General features: G+C 43.3%; 1 protein-coding gene across 2 annotated transcripts in view; it reads left to right on the forward strand.

Annotated features, from left to right (window-relative positions):
- Positions 1–26,233, forward strand: part of tfpia (tissue factor pathway inhibitor a) — a 68,907-nt gene that overhangs the window by 28,981 nt on the left and 13,693 nt on the right. The window contains exons 2-3 of one of the 2 annotated variants that reach the window (XM_056288843.1): positions 8,234–8,434; positions 25,507–25,683. In XM_056288843.1, coding sequence (XP_056144818.1) covers positions 8,234–8,434; positions 25,507–25,683 — 378 coding nt within the window. Of the gene's footprint in view, positions 1–8,230; positions 8,435–25,506; positions 25,684–26,233 lie in introns of both variants that reach the window. The other variant, XM_056288842.1, reaches the window with a different exon arrangement.

Genomic DNA, 26,233 nt, shown 5'->3' on the forward strand with positions numbered 1-26,233 from the left:
AGAAAGTCAAGGACCCAGTTCCACAGGCCAAGTTCATCAAGCTTGGTGACCAGTCTGTGTGTGTGTGTGTGGGGGGGGGTATTATGGTATTGAAGGCTGAACTAGAGTCAATGAACAACATTCTCACTTAGAAGCCCCCCCCTCCCCAAGTACACAAATGCAAATGACAATATCCGGCCAGTACTCTGCAAACGCATGGCCCGGCTGTATGTTGCCTACTCGACTTGCGTCCTTATGTCCCTGTAGAGGTATTAAACTCGAGTTCTCAAGACAGCGGAAATCGGAGAAGAAAGCTTCCTTCAGTTTTTGCCTGCTGTAGTGCCCCTTGCTGTAACACTGAAGACTGCAGCTCGTGCTTTTGTCACATTAAGAATTTCCAGCTACACATTTTAGAATGCATCAACACATAACATTGACTGTGGGTAGATCACAATATCCTGTGTTCTCATATTTTATATATAGAGCATGGGTTAGATCTCATAATCATCTGAGCGTTTCTCTACCCTAGTATGTGGTCATTCTACATGTTTACATATGCATAAAGATATGAAATGAAGCTTCGAGGCAGCAAATTGTAGTCAGAACTCTTTTGTGATCTTTAATTGAGTCACTCAGTTACTTGTGACGACCGTAATGTTATTATTGTGAACTCACATGTTGTTTCTTTTTACTCTGAGTAGGAATTTTAATTTTCAAGTGAACTATATACTGCACCTCTTTCACTGTAAACAGCAAGACAAATAATCTCAATAAACACAGCTGGTGTTCCCTCTAATGATATCCACTGATTTTCTGTGATTGAACATTTTCTATTTGTGGCATGAACACCCTCATCCTTTTGAATCATTCAGTTGTGACTGCTAGTGATGGTACGAATAACTCATTGTGCATTTTGTAATTGGGACTTCCTGACTCTGGCAGATGGTGCTTTGGTACTTTTCTCCCTGCAGCCCTTTACAACTTATGAAAAACTTATGTCCACATCACTGTTTGCCATATGTTCCTTCTGGGCTACTGTCTGTTGCCATTCTCCGTCAGTTAAAGGGCCAGCCACAGAACTGCTATCAGATGGATTTTTGAATCCTCCAAAGGCATAACGAATTCGAGGGTACTCGTTACCAACCTGCTGTTGAGCCAATAACACTTACCCACTAATTTAGCCCTGGAAAGACTTTTTTTTCCGCAATTGTTTGGACAAACTCTTAAACCAAGTGTTCCCTAATTGTCAGCAAGTGTTTGGTTTCCTGGAGCTTGGACTTTGCAAAATGTCAGAGCCCAGGATTGGCGGGGGCATTGATGCGAAAGGGATTTTCTCTTCCCCACTGTTCTTTTGTTATTGTATGAAACCAAGGTAAGGAAAAGGTAGGGGATCAACTTAGATATTTGCCAGGAGAAGAGAATACTGTTGCAGAGGACGGACATGGAGATTTCACCGGACAAGTCGGCATCAGGGGAAGGAGTCAGCCCTGACCAACATAGCTATTAAAAATTGTGGCTGCCAGATCTAAAGCAAAGAAAACTGAAGCCACAGTTGGGCAAAGAGAAAGTTTGATTCATGACTTTCCAAAACATCCAGTTCTAAAATGAAAGTAAAAAGAAAAAAAAAACTTCAGAGGTCGGTGGACAGCAAAGACAAGCTGTGATAAATGCCAAGTCTGGCAAGGCATGGACAAATTGGTCTACAAAAGGTATCGAGCGGTTTAGTAACAATTAGCTCGCTTGTTGTATCCCTCCTCCCCCACCACCTGCCATACACGCATGCCCGCTCTGATTAAAAATGGATTAAAAATGCATGACTCTCATTGTTAGCTTTTAGATAATTAGGAAAGCTTTCTGCGGCGCTAATATATAGACGCGAGTGTGCAATTTATTCAGAAGCACCAAAGATAAGGTAAAAAAAGGCTTTTTTGTACACATTGGTTAGTCTGCACAATATATGCATACCCTTAACATATTCCAATTCGGTGGAAGCTTCACGGCACTGTAAGATAAATGCATACTGTTTTAATCACAGACGCCTGCAGTAGAATTAAAACTGCAAATCCTGCCAGTAAGATTTCTACACTTCACATTTGGGCCCATACAGGACCAGGCCTGCTGTTGCCATAAGAAAAGGTGGTTTGACTTATCTTCTCAGTCTCAGCCAGTGTGTGCAGACCACATAGTAGGAAACCTCAGTGCTCTTATTGTTAGTGGAAATGGCAGCCGTGTTCCCCCAGAGGGAATGGCGTGCCCACATTTTGGAGAGGTTCCTTTCATCTGCAGGAGAAAGTGCTCTGAAAGGTGCTTGAACCCCACTTTGATCTCCCGACATGAAACGCCATAGGAGGCGATCCTTGCCCCAGCCTGTGTTGATGGTGCGGGGATGAGCTCATCTTTTAGCCGCTGCTGAGAAAGCGTCTTTTTCGGGACCTTTATATGTTCACAGTCAAAACAAGCTGTGACACCTTGTCTTCGGCATGATTCCCTTTCTCATCCCATATCCATTGTTTTTCTCCTCACATTCTCACTGATAAGGGTCGAATATAGTTGGGCCGAGTGCCACGGTTGAGCTCAGTGTTATGTTGTGTCTAATCTTAAAAGCAGATGGCTCCATGGAAAACACCTAATTGAATTACGTAGTTTATGATGAGTGTGGTCTATATTATGGGGTCATTATCCCTCCCACAGTACGTTGTTGTCTCTCTCTGTCCTTCTCACACCTTCGCACAGACGTGTATACACAAGGATGTACAGGTTAGCCTACCTTGTGAGTGCTGTGGCCCATATCTGTTGACTTGGTAGTTCGGTGTTACTGTAATGCCGTTAGACATGCTGATGGACGCAGCCCTTTGGCTATGACTCAACATCAGCCTTTTGTCCGTCGAACTCGGAGCACAACTCTTATTAGCACTGACAGTTTTTTGTGCCTAAGGCAAATTCACACTGGCAGAGATGATGTGCCCTTTTGCTTTCTTCCCTTTAGCTCACGCACAAACACTTCCTCCACTCCCCAGTGACCCAATGCAGTAGTGTCCTAAGACTCATATCAGCACAAGAACAACTTTTTTTTCACTAACTAACAAAGTTACTCTTCACAACTTGACACACTTTGTGACCTGGGTCGTTAAAAAATATGATTCATCCCTTCGACAGTGGTGAATAACTTTCACTCTGCTGGGCTTTGTGTATTGGAAACAGGTCCAATTAGCTTCACTTAAAAATCCTATTTTACGGGTGTCCGGGTGGTTTGGCGGTCTATTCCATTACCTACCAACACGGGGATCGTCGGTTTGAATCCCCACGTTACCTCCGGCTTGGTCGGGCGTCCCTACAGACACAATTAGCCGTGTCTGCGGGTGGGAAGCCAGATGTGGGTATGTATCCTGGTCACTGCACTAGCACCTCCTCTGGTCAGTTGGGGTGCCTGTTTGGGGGGGAGGGGGAACTGGGGGGGGTAGCGTGATCCTCCCATTCACTACTTCCCCCTGGCGAAACTCCTCACTGTCAGGTGAAAAGAAGTGGCTGGCGACTCCACATGTATTGGAGGAAGCATGTGGTAGTCTGCAGCCCTCTCCACATCGGTAGATGGGGTGGAGCAGCGATCAGGACGGCTCAGAAGAGAGGGGTAATTGGCCGGATACAATTGGGGAGAAAAAAGGGGGGGAGGATCCCATTTTACAATATGTTTAGCCCTCACGATATTGAATGATGTTAACTTTCAAAGGTGGGGATGGTAGTCTAAATGTTCTTTGCTATGTCCTCGACATTCATCGTTTGTTCAAACACGGTAGTTTACCACCTTCAGTCAATGTGTCACTACTTCAGCCCTTTGTATAACAGCTCTACATCTTTTCTACACTGTGTTTTCAGCACAACCATTTAGTAATTATATTGTAGATATAAAGCAGTTTAGTGGTGCTTAATGTAGCACAGTAACATCTTCAGTGCCACTGGAAAGCAACAGCAGACTTTAGTCAGGGAGGTTATTAGATTGTAATGATTTTCTGCCCTATTCATAAAGTGCGTACATAACTTTCCGTTGCTGTCACCGCTCCTTACCATTTCTCACCGCAGAGCTCCCTGTCATGTATTTTGCCCTTTTAATCAGTAATGCTCAGAGTAAGGCCTCCAAATAGCGTCGTCCTTTCCTCTTCACCGGATTTTGAGTCAATCTCACACACAGCAGCTTAATTTTAGCAAAGTGTTTTTCTCGGGCTTAGTCCTTGCTTCTTTAATGCTCTTGCAGATATGGGCAAGAAAGCCTTGAAACTCCAGAAAGTAGTTTCTCTTATGGAGTTAGGTGAGAATTTGGACAACAAAACCACTGGGAAGTGTCAAGCGGTTGAGATCTCTGCACAGTTTGGCTCTCATTCTCCCCCTCTTTCTGCTGCAAGGCATTCCTCTGCAAGTCTGGAGAGTTTCACAATACTTTGCTGTCAATCTCATCCCAATAATGCCTGTGTGCATGATAGTATTGTTGATAATATATTGACTCATTATTGATCAGTCATTTAGAGTGATGTGTCTGTCTGTTTGAACTCATGACTGCCACGTACCCATTCCTATCACCCTTACAATAAAAATATTAAAGATAAGGGAGAGTTAAAATCTGGAAGTGGGAAAACATCTTACTGTGTTTAGCTGAACAGGCTGAGACTCAGCCCCTCAAACAGCGGCAACCTGCCCATATCGTGAAGATGCTTGGCACAGTACACAGGTGAAGTAACTCAGATCATTATCTAAATTGAGGTGTGTGTGTGTGTGTCTGTGTGTGTGTGTACATTTATACGTACATTAACCCTGATCTAACCGAGCTTATCTGAAAGACCCAAAAAATTGTTTTCCAAAGATTGAAATGTGATATCGTCAAGATGTTTTCATGTTCAGCACTGTAGTTTTGCACAGAGCCTACTACTAGTCAGTCTGTTGGCCTCTGAGGTACCTGCTGTTGTTGCACTGTTCACTTACATCTGGTTCAGAAATACAGGGGAGTGCTGATGACAGTGTTGGATCATTGGGAAGAACTTGCAAAAGGCCTAAGGATGTTTTTTTGAAACCACACGATCAGCAGATAAAATGTTGTTGCCTCACTATATATTCAACATGCTTTGCAAATATCTATGCAATCACAAATTATGCTATTCATTTTTTTTAGTGGCAAAAATGCAGTTGTTACCAGTTTTCCTAATTATCCTTTATAATATTTGTATGGGCGTGTGTGTGTGTGGCGTTGTGTATGCTTGGGTGCTCTTTGTGGTTCCCTTCTATAGAAAAGGTTTTGACTCAGCTCATGGTTCAAACACGTTTTGGTGATATCGGAAATTTCTTGTCAATGACTGTGCTCTCCCCCCCCCCCCCCTTCTTAGATGGCCTTATAATGGCCTTGCTGGATATTGGACATGAGTGATTGAAGAACACATTGTTTATTGTGCTTCTCCTCCTCCTCACAAGGAGGGAGTAGATCAATAGAAACATCCTGTTTCATTTTGTCTCCTTGGGCAGCCAAACCCTGGCTTACTGGACCGCCATTGTTAACAAGAAAAAGTGAATCGCTCGGTGCTTTAACCCATTTTTCTTTTTAAACATTTTCCACGAGCAACAGTTAGTGCTGCACCCGGGTGGCCCGAGGCCTCCAATGTGAAAGAAGAGAGCAAACAATCTGGCTTAATTTCCCTGTCAGGTTTACTCGCTGAAGTTCAGCACGGAGGTGTATTTGCATAGCCAAAATTGGACCTGGTACAATGAGACAGCTACAGAGATTGCCAGTCTAGCTGTGTAATTTCCCCGTCACAGGACAACCATATCTTCTGACCCTTATCTGCCCTGACAAGAGGAATGTAAATAAAAATATCATGAGACTCAGTGGGGAAAACATTTAATCTCCTCCTTCTTCAACAGCAGCTACTTCAGGGCAGAAGGCAAGAGTAACATTGGGAGTATTTGTGTTTCCCATCCTCGGTTATAAATCGGAGCTGTTCGGGTGAAGGCGGGGGGGGGGGGTGCACATCAGGTTGTTGAACTGGTTGAACTTATTACCCACACACAAGGCAGAGCAGCTGTTGTTGATTGGTGGCCCAACAGATCAGGTCAAATTAGTTTATGGTAAAAGGAGGATCTCCGGGAATTTTTTTTTTTCACTTCCCAATTGTATCCGGTCAATTACCCCACTCTTCCGAGCCGTCCCGGTCTGCAGACTACCACATGCCTCCTCTGATACATGTGGAGTCGCCAGCCGCTTCTTTTCACCTGACGGCGAGGAGTTTCACCAGGGGGACGTAGCACGTGGGAGGATCATGCTATTCCACCCAGTCCCCCCTCCCCCCCAAACAGGCGCCCCAACTGACCAGAAGAGGCGCTAGTGTAGCAACCAGGATACATACACAAATCTGGCTTCCCACCCACAGACACAGCCAATTGTGTCTGTAGGGATGCCCAACCAAGCCGGTGGTAACACGGGGATTTGAATCGGTGATCCCGGTGTTGGTAGGCAACGGAGTAGACCGCCACGCCACCCAGACGCCCTGTGGGGAAATTTTTTAATCTTACGGGGAAAATTCCTATGACGGTTCATGTTTGTTTTCTAACCCTTCCAATTACAGTCGGCGAAAAAGTAATCAGATGATGATTAGTCTGTATGAGAATGTACTCGTGTTCCTTGCTGCACAGCGGCCACATCAACGCATTATATTGACATTGGACGTCACAATTCCAGCTCATTGTCCCTCTTGATTTTTCAACACCCCACCTCTCCCTTTTCTCCTGTCACCCTCAGATCTGTAATCGCTTAACGTTTCAGAAAAGTGGTTTAAAGTAAACTTGAAAAGCAATCTGGCTTACGCGTCGCTGTCATTTGCCCACCACTGAACAAGTGCGTTTCCTCAAGGTTATTTAATACTTGACATGCAAAGAAGGCCGACATTTGCAAACACTGTCTCTCAAACTCAAATCATCTGCAAGGCCAACGGTTCCCCACAGACGGGGGGATCTTCAACTGCTGAAGTACTTGTAAAGCAAACTTTTTTTTTTAATACACAGTAAATGTTGCAAAAATGAGCATCTCAAAAAGACACAATTTCCAGTTTGTATATTCTGCAACACCATAGAGAGCTCTCTCGCTCTCACACACACCACCCAGCCTCCACAAACAGAAAGTTGTCATCACAAAACTGATGACTGGAACCGTTTTGAAATTACACTGGCAGGGTCCGCGGTGGTGTAGCGGTCTAAGCATCGGCTTTGTGTCGATGCAGTTGCCCACTGGGGACTGGGGTTCGCGCCCCGGTCTCGTCAGATCCTACTATGGCCGGACTCGATGAAGCAGCAATCATTGGCAAACGCTGTCTTCGGGAGGGGGGCGGAGTCGGCTTGTGTTCGTCACGTGAATGCGTCTCTGTGTGTGTCGGAGGAAACAGTGGTTCGGCCTGGAGTCGCCTTGTCACGAAAGTGGGGAGGCGGTCTCCTTCGAGACTGCCGGCCGGAGAGATGCAGTTGGCGAATGCATGCAGTGCGAGGGTGGGTGTTTGAATTAAAATAGGGATCGATTGGCCACTAAATTGGGAGAAAAAAGGGAAAAATCAGAAATAAATTTTAAAAAAAAATTACACTGGCATACAAATATACTTTATTATGAAGCCTGAGGTTACAGCTTGCCAATTGTGTCACGTTTCAGAAGAAATTGGCAGATGTCAACCCAAAAGCAAGACTCTGAGACAAGCAACATACAATAACGTTCAGTTTACTGGTCATGGCAGGCAAGGGTCAGAATAGCGGGTAATCAGTCCAACAGGCAACCAAGTCCGAAAAGCGGGAGGCAGGAGAATAGAAGTGGGGTCCAAGAAACAGGCAAAACTGGATCAAACACAGGCAGGTCAGGCAGAACAGGGACAAGATAATGCTGGGTAGCTAGGCTGCAGACACCAGACAGTCTGGTGGGGAGCAAGTGAAAAGGGACTGGTGTATGTACTGCAGGTTAATTGGGGAAAACGAGCTGCTGGCGAGTTGGTGGGCGGGGAAACCAGGTGAGTGGCTGATGGCCAGGCAGGAGGGGGAGACGGGATCTGAAGTGACAGGAAAATGACTGAGCTGACGTGAAAGCAGAAAGCCAATATTGAAAAGATTATGAGCTGGGAGAATTCATGACACGCTGCGACCTAAATTCTACCAGATTTTCTTTTCTTCTTTTTTTCTTCGTTTCTGCTGAAAGAGTGCCACAAGCAGCAGTCTGCTAACTTTGTCTTTCCTCTCTCAGCAGATGGACTGCAGCCTGATCTCTTTATCTTCAGTGAGGTGTGTGCCATGAAGGAAGACGTGGGGCCCTGCAAAGCCATTAAGGAGCGATTCTTCTTTGATGTTGACACAGGCCGCTGTACGCCATTTCAATATGGAGGCTGCGCGGGAAACGGAAACAACTTTCATACCTTAGAGGCATGTGAGCAAATGTGTGTGGTAACAGGTGAGTTGAATCTCCCATCAGTATTTTTTCCTAGATTTTAAGGTATGTCTCTGAAATGTGTCTTAAGCGCCAAAGGTGCGGCGTGAATAGGGACCAATTGAATGAAATACATAAACAACTACACACACACACACACACACCATACTAAACCATATATAGGAATCCGCATTAAGATTGTTACTGGGGCGTCCGGGTGGCATTGCAGTCTATTCCGTTGCCTGCCAAAACAAGTATCGCCGGTTTGAATCCCCGTGTTACCTCTGGCTTGGTCGGGCATCCCTTCCGGACACAATTGGCCATGTCTGTGGGTGGGAAGCCGGATGTGGGTATGTGTCCTGGTCACTGCACTAGTGCCTCCTCTGGTCGGTCGGGGCGCCTTTTCAGGGGGGAGGGGGAACAGGGGGTAATAGCGTGATCCTCCCACGCGCTACGTCCCCCTGGCGGAACTCCTCACTGTTAGCTGTAAAGAAGCGGCTGGTGACTCCACATGTATCGGAGGAGGCATGTGGTAGTCTGCAGCCCTCCCTTTATCAGTAGAGGGGCTGGAGCATCGACTGGGATGGATCGGAAGAGTAGGGTAATTGGCTAAGTACAATTGGGGAGAAAAAGGGCGGAAAAAAAATCCCCAAAAAAAGATTGTTACTGATACAAAGGGGCTACAATGGGTGGATTAGCGCTTCATTGTTAGCAAATGATAATATTCATTTTTGAGGACTACCATTTTTCATCAGGCTTGATTGATACTTTGGGCATTTTGAAGGTATCTTAAAAGACTGTTTAGAAACCTGTCTTGACATTGTATAGCTTAAATGGAAAACTGTCTGGCCATTCATTTGGGAGAGTGTTTACTTATGTTGGGCAGCCAGAATGAGATAATCATAATGTAGAGTATTGGTGAGAAAGGTTAACTCTTAAGTAGTTTATTGATGTCAGAGTTGCCATGCAGTACACCACATTTCCTTGATATTGGGTTCATAGATGTGGTTGGGTATTTAAAGATGTTTCTGAGTTGGAACCGGTTTCAGATTCCTAAAAAATAGCTATTCTTTAAACAACATGAGTTTCAAAGCAGTTTATTGAATTCTGAAGGTGGGGTTTCAGTCATGTTCTGAAAACTAGTGAAATGCATTGAGCATTAATTAAAATCTATAAAAAAAGTTAAGTCATTGTTGGGACCTGCTGTCCTGACATCTTCATCACTGGTGATGTCATGCATCAATACAGCAAGTAGACAATTTATGTCATTAACAGTGTCCATGCTGTATTGACCGGAGCAAACACTCAAGTGTATGTAAGCCTCCCTAAAGAATGCCATTTAGAAACTGCAAACACTGCAGTAAGATAATTTCATGCATTTCCTCAGCATTGCTTATACCTAAACAAATGCACTGTTTTTGATTATAATGCATATATATATAAACCTCCCTCTCACCCTTTTTCGGGTGGTGTCTTCCTCAAGCTCGGGTCCTCTACCAGAGGCCTGGGAGTTTGAGGGTTCTGCGCAGTATTTTAGCAGTTCCTAGGACTGCACTCTTCTGGACAGAGACCTCAGAAGTTGTTCCTGGAATCTGCTGGAGCCACTCTCCCAGTTTGGGGGTCACAGCCGCTAGTGCTCCTATTATCACTGGGACCACTGTGGCTTTCACCTTCCACATCCAATCTAGTTCTTCCCTCAGCCCTTGGTATTTCTCTAGCTCCTAATGCGCTTTCTTCCTGATGTTGCCATTGCTCGGGATTGCTACATCGATCACTACTGCTGTCTTCTGTTCCTTATCAACCACCACAATATCTGGTTGGTTAGCCAGCACCTGCTTGTCAGGCTGGAACTTGAAACATGGAAAAGAGGAAGACCAATGAAAAGATGGAGAGACAAGATAGAGGAGAGGAGAGTTGGACTGCAGGAGAGGGATACGTCAGACAGACGCCATGGAGGGCAAAAATCCGCCGTGGCAACCCCTGAGAAACGGAACCAAAGAAGATATTTCTCTTAGATACGAGTTCACAGAGAAATATCACCTATCCTCCACTTCATTCCCAGAGACTGACAGTGAAACTCAATTTTGTATTTGAAGGGTTTAGATTATTTTCTGACTGTTGAGTCTCCTTCATTTTGGTTGGCACAAAATGTCCCATTGAAGTCCTGTTATTTGTAGGATGATTATAAATATATCATTTGTTTAAAACTATATATAATCTATATTGTTGATATTATAATCAAAGTAAAATTAGAATCATAATTCTAAAAAAAAATAGTAGTATCTTAGTATATAGTAATTTGAGTGTAATATTGCAGGGGAGATGACTGAGTTCCTAAACCACACATACTACATTGGGATTATAGTTTGTACTTTTGATTTATTTTGTCTGCTTCCTAGTCTCATGATACAAGACAATCAGATATCTCCGCCTACCAATGTTATCTGGGGACTTCTAAATACAAGACAGTTGCTACAACAGCGGCGAAAACGGCCGCTAACAAACCTACGCTACTGCTTCGGAAATCAACCCTTTAGGTTTATCTAGGACACGCCTTACCGGAAATGATGCCTTCCCCAACCTCCTCCGTAGTGAAACAAACCGGAGAGATCGCGAATCACTTTGTAACACGGACAGAGCTTTTTTAAATTGGGAAATGGCGGTCGTGAGCACTGTTAGATTATTTGATTATGTTTATTTTAACCGATCAATATGTTTCGCCGCAAACGACACAAACATCAACAAACTTCGAAGGAGGTTTTTTTGTTTTCGGTGACCGCGGCTGACCCATCGTAATGTTGCTGGCACGACAGTGTTTACAAGCACACGACTTCCGCATGTCACCGCCCCAATATGAAGGGCCGCCCTAAAAACTTGGGGTTGATTCTACAATGCAGGTTTTAGTAAACTCTCTTATTGCTTCCACCCAGCTTTAGAAACGAGATTGTCTTCAGTCTCTAGTTGAGCAAAGCGTTTAGAAACTGACTCACAAGTCAGTTTCTAAACCAGTCTAGCTGCTTCCTAAAAACTTTTTGTAAGACTCGAAACCTGGAGTCGATAATAGGAAGTGTATTTGGTAATAAGAATTGGCATCGAAATTGATAAAATCCAAATAATACCCAGCCATGGTCAGAGAAGTGGAGTCCTTTGATTTAAAGTGGAGTCCCAAGAAATATTGCAGAGGACATGGAATATCATGAAAATAAATATATTTTTCAGAATATAGCAGAAGCCACTACAGCTCACAATAGTTCCTCTGTTGGCAAATAACCAGCTGGTTTGACCGTGTGAGACTAAATCAATACTCCTAAAAGGAAAAAAGGCCGCTGGGTCATCTTTGGTGGCTGGTGGAGCGGAGTGCCATGTTACCAAGAGGGCACATTCAGGCATGAGCGGAATACCTACCCAAGTAATTTACTTGTATAAGACTGCAACTGGCGGCATGGTGGTGCAGTGGTTAGCGCGGTCGCCTCACAGCAAGAAGGTTCTGGGTTCGAGCCCCAGGGTAGTCCAATCTTGGGGGTCGTCCCGGCCCGGGTCGTCCTCTGTGTGGAGTTTACATGTTCTCCCCGTGTCTGCATGGGTTTTCTCTGGTTGCTCCGGTTTCCTCCCACAGTTCAAAGACATGTAGGTCAGGTGAATCGGCCATAGTAAATTGTCCCTAGGTGTGAAGATGGGTTTGTATGTCGGCGCTGTGTGATGGCCTGGCAGCCTGTCCAGGGTGTCTCCCCGCCTGCTGCCCAATGACTGCTGGGATGGGCTCCAGCATCCCCGCAACCCTGAGAGCAGGATAAGCGGTTCGGAAAATGGATGGATGCATAATTGTCAGGGTAATAACCAAAAAAAAAAAAAGAATACAAAGTGTATAACAATAGGTAACAGCTGATGATTATGGCACAGTCTTCAACACTGACATAAAACTCCAAACAGTTGTGTAGTTACACAGTATAATCACTTGAGCCATCTAGAAGTCCAAGAAAGTTCTCACATATCCTTTGCTCACATTATGTTGTACGTCCTTGATGGTCATCCACCATCTCGGATCTGCTGGCTTAGGCTGACTTTTCCAGTTTTCTTTGGGAATCATGAAAATGTCCCCAAAGCTACATAATCCAAATTCGGCCAAAGCTGTCATGGTTTGTTACATGTACACTGGCGGTGAAGTTTCCCTTTAATATGTGCCACAGAATGTATTCATATAAGAGGATCATGAGGAATTTGCACCCTGCAAACCATATTGTATTGGTGGATCTACTTTAGGTAACTGCTTTATTCAGCATACCCAAATCTCCATTAGGGAGCGAGATGGTGGGAGGGACCCAGAGACTTAAGCTGAGGTGTCGTTAAATAAAAGAGCTACTTGACTGAATTATGTAGCTGCCATGTTAATGCAGTGTTGGAGTCACTGGTCTGTGTAGGTGCCAAATCTCAATAATGAGCTGAACAGTTGTAGAGTTACCAATTTTACTCTGTTTAATTAAGAAATACTACAAGGATGTACCACAACATTCAAGTGTCAAGGGGCCATTTTTCATAAAGATACAATCCTGAAGTTTTACATGCAAAGAAATGTCCATTTTGATTTGATACTTTCGATTACTGGTGTATCTCAGGCTGTGCCTGACCCATGAATCTCCAAGTCGTGGACATGTATGTAGTTGCTCATGCTCATCACTGCCTGTTATGACTTTCCTGGTAAAAAAAAATAATACGGCACATAGCGTTTGTCTTCACCATGACAGTCAAATGTGGTAAAAGAAGGCCGGTAGTGGTGAGTTTGAGAAAGAAGCAAAAATGTTGCGGCTAGGGTGTCCGGGCGGTGTGGTGGTCTATTCTGTTGCCTACCAACACAGGGATCACCAGTTCAAAACCCTGCGTTACCTCCGGCTTGGTCGGACGTCCCTACAGACACAATTGGCTGTCTGTGGGTGGGAAGCCAGATGTGGGTATGTGTCCTGGTCGCTGCACTAGTGCTTCCTTTGGTCGGTCGGGGCACCTGTTCAGGGGGGAGGGGGAACAGGGTGAATCCTCCTATGTGCTATGTCCCCCTGGAAAAACTCCTCACTGTCAGGTCAAAAGAAGCAGCTGGCAACTCCACATGTATCAGAGGTGGCATGTGGTAGTCTACAGCCCTCACCGGATCGGCAGAGGGGGTGACACAGCGACTGGGACGGCTCGGAAGAGTAGGGTAATTGGCCGGATACAACTGAGGAGAAGGGGGGGGGTTAAAAAAAAATAAAAAATAAAAAAAAATTGCGGCTAGCAAGCAGCTATGGCAGACCAAGCTCTAGGAAGACCTGTACTCACAAATCCTACATCCAAAGCTCTGGTTTTCTTTTTCTCTTTTGTACTGTGGTGGAGAACCTGCTGATACAACAGCTCTGGTGAATCAGTTTCATTTCAACTGGTTGTCAGGGAGTTGAAGTAGCCAAACACCAGTTTAGTTACTAGTGTCACCTGGTGTCAGCAAGTGCAACTAAAATGACAATCTCCCTGGATTGTGTCTTTAAAGAGAGATCAGTCAATTTTTATTTTGTGAATCATAACCATGGTGCATATATGGTATAAATAGTGCAAAAAATGAATAGCAGAACATAAGCCATTAGGTTGATGATTTTGGTGAGCATTGGCGACCCCAGAGGACATCAGACCCTAAACGCTAACCCTGGCAGTGTTAACGGTAAAGAAACAGAAATGAAAATAATAACTTGCAGTTTATTAAATCAGTTCATAGATTTGGAGTAGTTACCTACAGCTGGAATTACAAACAATATTGGCTATCAGAATAATTTTCATTCAACACATTTCACTTCAGTGAAACATTGATGATTATTTTACAATGTCAATGGAGTTCAGTGGTCTCCAGGATTATTTACACTGAATGCCTTGGCATGCCATCAGCTTGTCTAGATATACTATATGACTCATACCTGTTGTCTTTTCCATCTGTTTTTTTGGTGTGCTTTCCTTCAAGTTAGTATATTTGTGTTGTTTCCCTTTTTGATACTGTCTGATTATTTTTCTATGTGCAGCTCTAATCTCTACACCCCAAAGATAACGAACAGAGAGGCAGAATGAGAGACGGTATCTGCCCACCATAGCAAACCATATACCAAATAAATGTGTTTGGCATCACAGTCATTTGATTTCGCACCAACGCACCGCAGCAGTAATAATGGGGAGCCCCGTGGGCTCGGATTCTCAGAAACGGCTCGTAGTTTAACAGCTTCAGAGGGGCTTTTTCAAAGGCCCTTTCATTGTATTTTTTTTTTACCAGCGTTAAAAAAAAATGTTTCAAGGCTTAACACACATTCGTGTAGAATAGCCTATACAGTTTTCCATTCTATGCTGTGGGGTTCTTCAGACCACACGGGGGACTTTTCCTCCCCAGCACTAGCGCATAAATCGATAGATAGCTTAAGTCGCATTTCGAAAGGAATTTGAAATGTGCCACGTGGCGGTAACGCTTTTCTGTGTTTCTTGCTCGCACATGATGACCTCGTCATTCATGGGCTGCGGGTGAACTTTAAGATGAATAACCGGTGTCAGGGCATTACAGCACACTGCACAGGCCGCTTCATATCTCCAGCCTGGCAAAGGCTCTTTCACTTCCGGGCTGGTGTTTTACTGAAAACCCAAATTACTCATAGACCATTATGTGTCAAAGGGCTCCTCCGATCTAATGTCCCTTCCCAGCCTTCCTGGGGGAAGTCAGGGACATAATCACACAGAAACAGGCAGGTTTTTTTTTTTAATCTTGGCTCAAAGCTTCGGTTTTAGCTGAGTAATTCACATTGTGAAAAAGTAAACAAGGGAAGAAAGTGAAACTTATGCTGACAGCACAACCAGTGGCCCCTCTGAATGGTGGGGCCGAGTCAAGTGAATGGTTATTAACGGATGCTAGATTGGAGGCGTGTGGAGAAATTTGTTTTGCTGAAAACACAACCACATGTAGCACTTGAAAATCAAATCCCGCATTATTATTCAGCCCTACCCATTTACTGGGCCAGCCAGTGCCAATATATTACTGTACTGTTATCACACTCATTGGAGCTCACCCTGCAAACTGTGATAGACATTTAACCCTATGTGACATCGCCGCCAAATGGCCATTTGCATGAGTATGGCCATGTCTCTGCATATATGAGACAGTAACAAGAATTGTATGCTGTATTTAAACTTTTTTTTTTTAAATTTAGGGCTTTTGAACAAAACCAGCAGCATGGTGGCACAGTGGTTAGCACGGGCGCCTCACAGCAAAAAGGTCCTGGGTTCAAGCCCCGGGGTAGTCCAACCTTAGGGGTTGTCCCAGGTCGTCCTCTGTGTGGAGTTGCATGTTCTCCCCGTGTCTGCGTGGGTTTCCTCCGGGTGCTCCGGTTTCCTCCCACAGTCCAAAGACATGTAGGTCAGGTGAATCGGCCGTACTAAATTGTCCCTAGGTGTGGATATGTGTGTGTGTTGGCCCTATGGTGGACTGGCAGCCTGTCCAGGGTGTCTCCCCACCTGCCGCCCAATGACTGCTGGGATAGGCTCCAGCATTCCCGCGACCCTGGGTAAGGATAAGCAGTTTGGATAATGGATGGATGGATGGATGAACAAAACCAATAAAATTTCAAGTTAATCGAATAAACAGTAAAATATGCCAATTACGAATTAACAAGGACACATAGTGTCTAAGATGCCAATGATCATTGTCTTATTTTTTTTTATTATAATGAGGATGTAGAGCTGGTACTGACTGCACATTTTTGAATTTGAATAGCTAAGGTTATATATAACTTAGATCATATCCTGATTGGAAGCGTCATATTGACATTGTAAAGTTGATGCTTTTACAACAGCGCAACCAAGCTAAAGAAAGCTCATCTGACTCTGAATCATGTTTTAAGCCGACCGACAACCTAGAAACCAAGCCGAGACGTCAGAGACACTTAAAAACATCTGAATGAGCGCGTTAAAGATGGCAGAGCACGTCTTACTTGCATCTCTCATCAACGGTGTTTCTGCATGGGCAGCACCAAGTGATAGAACACAAGGGGAGAGGAGGGAGAGAGCAGCAGATGTGGGTGCAGAAAATAAATATATTTTGGCAATTTTCTTACCAATGTGGATTATAATGTTAGTTAAAAAGAAAAAAGAAAAAAAAACAGCAACAACAAACCCCTTAAAATCTTTTAACATATTAGAACAGCATATGTTTTGTAGATGCACCCCCCTCCACACCCACACACACTAATTAATGCAGACAGTCCAGCTAAACATCTAAATGTCAGTTTGTGAGTGAATGAGCTAGAAGCCAGGATAATGAGGTGCTTCACATCTGAAAACAAGGGGAAAAAAATAAAAACACAAAGTGCACAAATATGAAGGCACTGATTAGGCCGGCCGGCCAAGTTCTTCCTGACCAGTCTTTACCAAAGCCTGAATACTTCTGTGTGCTGCTCACACGTAGCTTGGTTGATAAAGCAAGGCAATTTGCTGGTTGGACTTCGTAGTCGAGATATAAACGATCATCTCCCCGATAGAACTTTGCACTGGTCTGTTGTTTGGAGTGAGATCAGGTTATGAGGGGCCATCGAGGTTTGTTTGGCTTTGAGATTGGATTACATCTGTCTCCACCCAGTGGCCAAGGGCAGTGTGTTGCGCTGCTTCATTTATTGATCGGGTCTTGATGAATTAACCAGGCCAACTTAACCAGATATTAACATCCTCTCTTCACATTAGATAAAGCAGAAACCCATTTCATTACAAGCAGAGGAAAAAAGAGCTCAGCATTTTTTCTTGAATGTAAAGGTGGAGGTAGATTGAAGAGAGAGAGAGAGAGAGAGAGAGAGAGAGAGAGAGAGAGAGAGAGAGAGACAGAGAGAGAGAGAGAGAGAAATGGTGAGAGTGAGAGCTGAAAGAGAAAAGAGAAATGATGATCCGGTCCTCAAAGAATTGGTTCATCTAAGTCCTGTCTGGCTTCAATAGATCTAATTTGCATTATCCCAACAACTGCGCTCATTTCACCAAGATTAACATTATTTTTTTATTTTTTTAAAAATGTCTTTCAAAAGGAAATTCGACATTGAAGCAGCAGAAATATATGTTTGGCTTTCTTTTTTCTTTTTTTGACTTGATGTTAAGGCAAAATAGACTTTTACACAAAATCACATGGGCCCTTCTTAAATCTTAAAGTGCCTTTTGGTGAAATGCTGAAGTCCGCATTGGAGAGCAGCCAGGCCTCTCAGGGACAGTGGAACATATGATTCAAGCCCGCTGGTTATTAAAAGAGGTCAATAACTCTCCAGCCAAACACAAATCACTTTTTCCACCTTCAGCGCTCTTATAGAGAATTGTGTTTCTGAATTATTCATCGACGCCTCACTCAACTAACAGCGCCAAACCTCCCGTTTGATGTGTGTTTTCAAGTCAGTGTCACATCATGAAATTTATTTAGATGTCGCTGTGGTTATGATGATTTTTCTGTAAACTGTGACCAATTAAAAGCCTGCTCAGATAAAAAACTGCAGAACAGCAAATGCAGCATGCATACTAAAGGGGGTCAATGGTGGGAGTCCTTTATAGTTTCCTGGTACATCTATAAACATATATATATATATATATATATGTATATATATACAGTGCACCCGGAAAGTATTCACACCCCTTCACTTTCCCCACATTTTGTTATGTTACAGCCTTATTCCAAAATGGATTAAATTCCTTTTTTTTCTCATCAATCTACACACAATACCCCATAATGCCAAAGTGAAAAAGGTTTTGTAGAAATTTTTGCAAATTTATTAAAAATAAAAAACTGAAATATTGCATGTACATAAGTATTCACACCTTTTGCTATGACACTCAAAATTGAGCTCAGGTTCATCCTGTTTCCACCGGTCATCCTTGAGATGTTTCTACATCTTGATTGGAGTCCACCCATAGTAAATTCAATTGATTGGACATGATTTGGAAAGGCACACACCTGTCTATATAAGGTCCCACTGTTGACAGTGCATGTCAGAGCAGAAACCAAGCCATGAAGTCAAAGGAATTGTCTGTGGACCTCTGAGACAGGATTGTATCGAGGCACAGATCTGGGGAAGGGTACAAAAACATTTCTACAGCTTTGAAGGTCTCGAAGAGCACAGTGGTCTCCATCATTCGTAAATGGAAGAAGTTTGGATCCACCAGGACTCTTCCTAGAGCTGGCTGCCCAGCCGAACTGAGCAATTGGGGGAGAAGGGCCTTGGGTCAGGGAGGTGACCAAGAACCAGATGGTGACTCTGACAGAGCTCCAGCATTCCTCTGTGGAGATGGGAGAACCTTCCAGAAGGACAACCATCTCTGCAGCACTCCACCAATCAGGGCTTTATGGTAGAGTGGCCAGACGGAAGCCTCTGCTCAGTAAAAGGCACATGACAGCCTGCTTAGAGTTTGTCAGAAAGCACCTAAAGGACTCTCAGACCATGAGAAACAAGATTGTCTGGTCTGATGAAACCAAGATTGAACTCTTTGGCCTGAATGCCAAACGTCACGTCTGGAGGAAACCAGGCGCCTCTCATCACCTTGCTAATACCATCCCTACAGTGAAGCATGGTGGTGGCAGCATCATGCTGTGGGGATATTTTTCGGCAGCAGGAACTGGGAGACTAGTCAGTATCAAGGGAAAGATGAATGGAGCAAAGTACAGAGAGATCCTTGATGAAAACCTGCTCCAGAGCGCTCAGGACCTCAGACTGGGGCAAGGTTTACCATTCAACACGACAACAACCCTAAGCACACAGCCAAGACAACGAAGGAGTGGCTTCGGGACAAGTCTGTGAATGTCCTTGAGTGGCCCAGCCAGAGCCCAGACTTGAACCCCATTGAACATCTCTGGAAAGACCTGAAAATAGCTGTGCAGCGACGCTCCCCATCTAACTTTACAGAGCTCGAGAGGATCTGCAGAGAAGAATGGGAGAAATACCCCAAATATAGGTGTGCCAAGCTTGTAGCTTCGTACCCAAGAAGACTTGAGGCCGTAATCGCATGCCAAGGGTGCCTCAACCAAGTACTGAGTAAAGGGTGTGAATACTTATGTACATGCAATATTTCAGTTTTTTATTTTTAATAAATTTGCAAAACTTTCTACCAAACCTTTTTCGCTTTGTCATTATGGGGTATTGTGTGTAGATTGATGAGGAAAAAAAAGGGGATTTAATCCATTTTGGAATAAGGCTGTAACATAACAAAATGTGGGGAAAGTGAAAGGGTGTGAATACTTTCCGGATGCACTGTGTGTGTGTATATATATATATATATATATATATAGTCTGTTCTGTACATATAGGCATATCAGACGTTTCATTGTATATGTATTTATTCAGATGTATAGATTTTTTAAACTCCTATTAGGAAGTGTTCGACCATCGTGACATATTGCATGCGACTGTACTTGAATTTAATCCTTTTTTTTTCCTTCCAACAGCAGTTCTGGAAGCAGATTAGCATGCATACCGGAAATGACTTCGGCCGAGGGGACTTGAAACCAGGAATCAGCAAATAACCTAAATAACTACATTATGACAACTAAGTAGCTTGCCCAACTGTCTTGCAATCCTGCTGCGCATGGAGCAAAATACACATTTAGTGTGGCCCATATCTAGCTACTGTTGCTGAAAATGACTGACATGTCCTGAGGGACATGTCCTGATTAAGTGTGCCCATGATTGAATTGAGTTATCGTCACTTTAGATGGCAGAAAACCAGGGACACGCAAGCAGTGTATGCTAGGTTTGAGTATATTGTGCAAATTATCTAAAATTAAATCAAATCACAAATTCAAATACAGTGTGTGTGTGTGTGTGTGCCAACACTGCCAAAAGTGTCTTGATCAGATGGAAATAACACAAAATAAAATGTAGTAGTAGACCCATACAGTATAAACTTGAAATAACGATACTGAAAACATTTGAAGAAAATACACAGCTTTTCCACAACAAATGCATTTGTCATTAAAAATAAAGGCAAAAAAAAAATTACGAATGTTTCCAAATTAACAAGTGCATATTTTTTTTTTTTTTTAAATTTTGGTTGCCACTTAAGCAACTCTTGAAAGATTCCAGTGGATTGTTTTCTATAGGTTGCATATATGTTTAAAGTTACAAACCTAAAGATTAACATGCAAACAAACATATTTTTTGATGCTATCTAACACTTGCATATGCAAGTCCTTAGCTAACTCGGTCTGCAAACGTCCACATATGCAATATTAATCGTCTTTGCCCGTCACTTATACCTAACAGCGCCGTCATACTCAGTCACACCCTGGTTACATCCTGTATTGACTACTGCAATTCTATCCTCTTGGGCTTCCCCTCAAGTGTCTTCATAAACTTCAGTTGGTCCAGAATTCAGCTGCCGATATCATTATCATCATTATCAGAACTCCTTCCATAGATCATATCACTCCTGTTCTCCAGCAACTCCACTGGCTCCCTGTTAAATACCATATTGACTTCAAGATCCTGCTCCTCACCTTTAAGGTCCTTAATAACCTAGCTCCTTCGTATCTTTCCGAACTCCTTCATATCCACACGCCCTCCCGCACTCTCAGATCCTCATCTGCTCTCCAACTCACTACACCATCGGCCCGCTTGACTACCATGGGGACTAGAGCCTTCAGTCATTCTGCCCCCCGCCTGTGGAACCCTCTCCCACAAGACATTCACAACATTGACTCTCTTTCAGCCTTCAAATCTCATCTCAAAACGTACCTTTTCAAACTGGCATATTCAGTCTGATCCACGCTTCACTGAGTTCAGTGCAGATGATGATTTTATACTTATCTGTTGTATTAACTTTTTATTGTCTACCCTGCTTTGTTTTGATTTTATGCTGTCTGATACAGTGCTGCTTGTTTTTTTACTGTGTTCTGTAACGTGTCCTTGAGTGCTCTGAAAGGTGCCCACAAATAAAATGTGTGTGTGTGTGTGTGTATATATGTATATGATCACTTTCAGATTTACATTTTAATGTTGCATCACTATTCAAAGTACAACAGTGAACAGAATTTACAGAATTTAGTATTTGAGGGATTGCATTTTATTTTGAGCCCTTTCCCATGTTACTTTGAGCCCTCCCACATAAGCAGGTATTAACAATGTGCCTGTGAAAGTATGGCAGACTACAACGTTGTGAAGCTGGGAAACGTAGGGAATGAGTTCATGTGGAAGGAAGTTGTTGTCGTCCAGACAGGAAATTTGTGAAGGATGGATGAAGTGTTTGGCAGAGTCCCCAGTGAGGAAAGGTCTGATTGTGTAGATTTTGGTGAAGTGCAAACACAAATGGTTGTAGAAGACTTTCACACTGACACGACCCAGTGTGAAAGTCTCCTACAACCATGCTGCCATTTTCCACCTCTCTGTCTCTCTATTGCTCCCCATGATCTGCCTTTTCATTAACGATTTCATTTATATGACAGGGCCGGCTTTAGAGCAGCTCCATTTTCCTCATTTTCCTCTGTTAATCTGCTTTGGCCCTGGTCTGTGCTCTGTGTCACCACCCAGATGTTCCCTTCTTGTCGATGCCTGAACATGTCCTTCTTCTTTCTGTACCTTTCTTCGTCTCACCCACACTTTCAACTCACTGTATTTCCCCTTGTGTGTCATAAAAAAGAAAAAAATATCAGGAATTTTTTTTCAACACGGCTTTGTTTGACTGAACTCAGTCATCTACTTGCCTCAAGTACTCAAGGTCTTGAGTCATGCAAGGTAAAAAACAAATTTCTGTTCATTATTTATTATACTACAGTTATTCAAGCAGTGCAATTTAGAGGCAATGTTTTCACCTCTAAATTGTGTACGCAATTGTTTTTTTTTCGCTTTGTTGCTTTTTTTAACGGGCGTCTTCCTGAGAAACAGCCACCCTTCAGGCTGGAGGGCTGTGTTCAGAAGTAAATCGACAAAGAAACTGAGCTGTAAAACAACAACAGCTCATTTGCGCCCACAAGCCATAGGTCGCCACACAAGCAGCGGCCCGGAAGAGAAATGAATATATTGAGTGTAATGAATTTGTTGAATGCATGCTTGCATAAACTTGCTTGCCTCAAATTTTCCCTTGAGGGACAAATAAAGTATTTTGAATTGAATTAATGTAAAATTGATATTTTATGAGTCAAACAAAGAACAAAGTCCAACCATTCGACGCAAACACAACTGAAACACACTGACATTTATGTTAAGGCTGCTGCCATGGCATTAGCTTGTACCATGGAACAAAGTGGAGACTTATGTGCCAGACAATTCTGAAATAATGAGGGAGGTGTCCGGGTAGCGTGGCGGTCACCGGTTCAAATCCCCGTGTTACCTCTGGTTTGGTAAAATGGTTGTTGGGTAGTGTGCTGGTCTATTCTGTTGCCTACCAACACAGAGATCCTGGTTCGAATCCCCATGTTGCCTCTGGCTTGGTCAGGCATCCCTACAGACACAATTGGCCATGTCTGCGGGTGGGTATGTGTCCTGGTTGCTGCAATAGCGCCTCCTCTGGTTGTTCAGGGCATCTGTTCAGGGGGGAAGGGGAACTGGGGGGAATTATGTGATCCTCCCACGCGCTACGTCCCCTGGCGAAACTCCTCATTGTCAGGTGAAAAGAAGCGGCTGGCGACTCCACATGTATCGGAGGAGGCTTGTGGTAGTCTGCAGCCCTCCCCGGATTGGCAGAGGGGGTGGAGCAGCGACCGGGACGGCTTGGAAGAGTGGGGTAATTGGCTGGATACATTCATCCATTATCCAAGCTGCTGATCCCAATTACAGTCGCGGGGATGCTGGAGCCTATCTCAGTAGTCATTGGGCGGCAGGCGGGGAGACACTTTGGACAGCCCGCCAAAAAAGGGGGGAAAAAACATTAATAGGAGGGAGGATGAAATGCAACAGGATCAAGAGAGAAACACAGACTAGGGTTGATAAAGTTGAGGGACTCATGTTTCATTCATGTTATTGAACTGCATGTGACTCTAAACACAGAGGTCGATTTGAGGGGCCGTGCCATCACCCCTCTTGAAAAAAGGATAAAATATAGTCGCTTAATAAAGTTGTCATTCCCTCTTTCCCTCCCCTTTGGAAGGATTCACCTATCTGACATCTTTTAGTGGTCCGTATTGAAGTCAATCCATATGTTTTGATAGATGGATGTTTAAAATATTAAGCGAACGTCAAAGTGAGGAAGTGGAACGAGTTCACCTGCCGAACACGCAGTTGCTTTTTGAAAGAAATCTTTAGATATCTTCAATGCAGTTTTTTTTTTAAATGCATGGGACACAGCCTAGGGCAGCAGCCAGACAGACTGTCTTTCCATCCAAATATTTGAAAAGACAAACATATAAAATGCAAATCATTATGTCTTTCTATTCGATAGTTTTAAGTGCATAAGCAATGACCCTGTGTACCAGGTACATAACGGTAAGGTCAACAGAATTACAGCTCAGGTAGTTCAATGCACCCAGCTATTGATTATTTAATGGTCAGGAGGGCAAAAAAAAAAGTTTCTATCACCCTTTGTCACAACTTTTTGTTTTCAAGATGCTCTTACATGTTCCCATCTCCTGGCTTAAGAATAGGGGCGACAGAGCCTTTGCAGTGGCTGCCCCTGATCTCTGGAACAACTTACCAGTACACATAAGATCTGCTCAGACCCTAGAGACTTTTAAATCTTTGTTAAAGACCTACCTCTTCTCGCTGGCATTCAATTCAAGTTGAGCTTGACACCGTGATTTTATTGTGGAAATATACTTTTACGTTTTATTGTTTACATTTTAATTTCTTTATTTTATTATGTCTTTTTTACATATATTTTTATATTCATATATGTCACTTATTCTATATTGTATTTTAAACTTGTGCAGCACTTTGGTTCAACCGTGGTTGTTTTAAATGTGCTATATAAATAAACTTGACTTGACTTCAACATGCCAACTCTTCCACATCAAGTGAGAGAAGAAGCTTTTGGCATGTTTAGTTAGGTTTTTTTGTTTTTGTTTGTTTGTTTGTTTTTTTTTTTTGCATCCTGCTTCTTAGATTCCAAACTTGGGAATTTGCATAAAAGCAACTTGATGCTTACTAATGATTTGCTGCAGAAAGTGACAGTGGGCACATTGTCAACCGAGGTCACGCCAAAACACAGGATAAGAAAAAAGCAAACTAATATGAGCAGCAAAGCAAAAGCAACGTAATATGACAAAGGGCGCATCCCATCCCCAAACTAAACTAGATCATATAAGATGAGAGAGATATACTAGTCTGAATTCTTGACAAGGTTTTGGTGCAGAAAGAAAAGGATCTGTATGACTGGCGAACAGAAAATGTCTGTGTAGTGCGAGGTTTGTACGATACCTCGTCCCTGAATCTCTCCAGCCAGAGACACACAATGCCTCTTGTCAGTGTTCTTGTAAAACACAATGACCGCTGGCGTAGCCACATATGTCCTGTCCAGAAAGCCTCTGTTGTCTCTCTAAACGGTTGAGAGGAAGCTGTGAACATACCTTCAAAATCCCATATAATTTGTAAATTTGGTGGGAATGGCCCAGAAAGCCAGGATCCCCCACTTTAATTTTGAAACAGTAAGAACAAGACAGGGTAGGTCTGCTCTCGTAATGAATGATAAGCGAGTTCTCAAGGTAAGGTTAACAGGATGCTCGAGAGAAAGGGTCCCATTGGTGCATGATGTGTCTGTAGCAAGGCAGCCGCTAGGCGAATAGAGTTAGCATCTCTTCCTTCTCAGAGTTGGGAGGAATGATGCACCGGCCCTCAAAAAATATTATTTCTGAGCGTTCAATGATCGGAGTGACGTTGATCCCCATTGTTTTCATGTAACACGACATTTAAATTGATTCATGTTTTGTTTATGATAATTTTTTTTTAGCATTTCAGAACAAAAGATGAATGATGCAAAAGCTGTCATGTATAACCTTCACAAGTATATAGTGAAACAAAGCACATTTTACATAATTTACTATCAAAGATACACACACACACACACACACACACAAAGTGAATATTTTAGCATAAGACAGTTTTGTAAAGTAATGCTGAGTACTCCCTTGGCCTCACAGAACTGTTCTCCTTCCTCTCTTCCAGCTGACAAGAGCCCGTGTCATCTAGAAGAAGCTCCCGGGCCCTGTCGAGGCTTGGTGACACGTTTCTTCTTTGACAGCAAGAGTCAGGAGTGCAAGCGTTTCTTTTACGGCGGTTGCCTTGGCAATGCCAACAATTTTAGGAGCATGGCAGACTGCCAGGCAAGATGCCAGAATCCAGGTAAGACTTTTGAATTACTATCCTTCGAAAGACTGGTGGATGCCCAGACAGTTGCAGGTCGGGGCATGACTAGATCTTACTTCACAGGTCCTACACCTCGTCATAAACCCTTCAGCAAAAATCTGTTACAGGAGTGTCTCCACCACTTTTGACTATTGCTGTCCCCTAGTGATGAAATTAATGTAACCACACTAAATAAAACTAGCACGAGTCCTTCAGAGGTTTTTTCTCTGCTTCTCAGACGATCGTAGTCAACATCCCACACTCATCGTAAGGGCACCTTCAAAAACTGTTTGAGTGCCATTAAGAACCATCATCCTAAGAATGATTCCACGTTTTCAAACCAAGTTCATCAATCGGACAAAACGTTTTTTTTCCTGCTTAGGCCTCTCATTAACATGCAAGGCCTAATTTATAGGACTCATTCTCAGCTAAGAAACCTTACTTGAGTTGCTGCACGGCAGTTGTGCAGATAACTCATTTGACAGTAGTGACGTGTTCAAAATGGTGCACCTCATTTTGAAAATTTACTTTTTTTTTTAGACTTTTG

The sequence above is a fragment of the Lampris incognitus genome, chromosome 11 (genome assembly GCF_029633865.1).
Source record: "Lampris incognitus isolate fLamInc1 chromosome 11, fLamInc1.hap2, whole genome shotgun sequence".
NCBI classification, from domain to species: domain Eukaryota; kingdom Metazoa; phylum Chordata; class Actinopteri; order Lampriformes; family Lampridae; genus Lampris; species Lampris incognitus.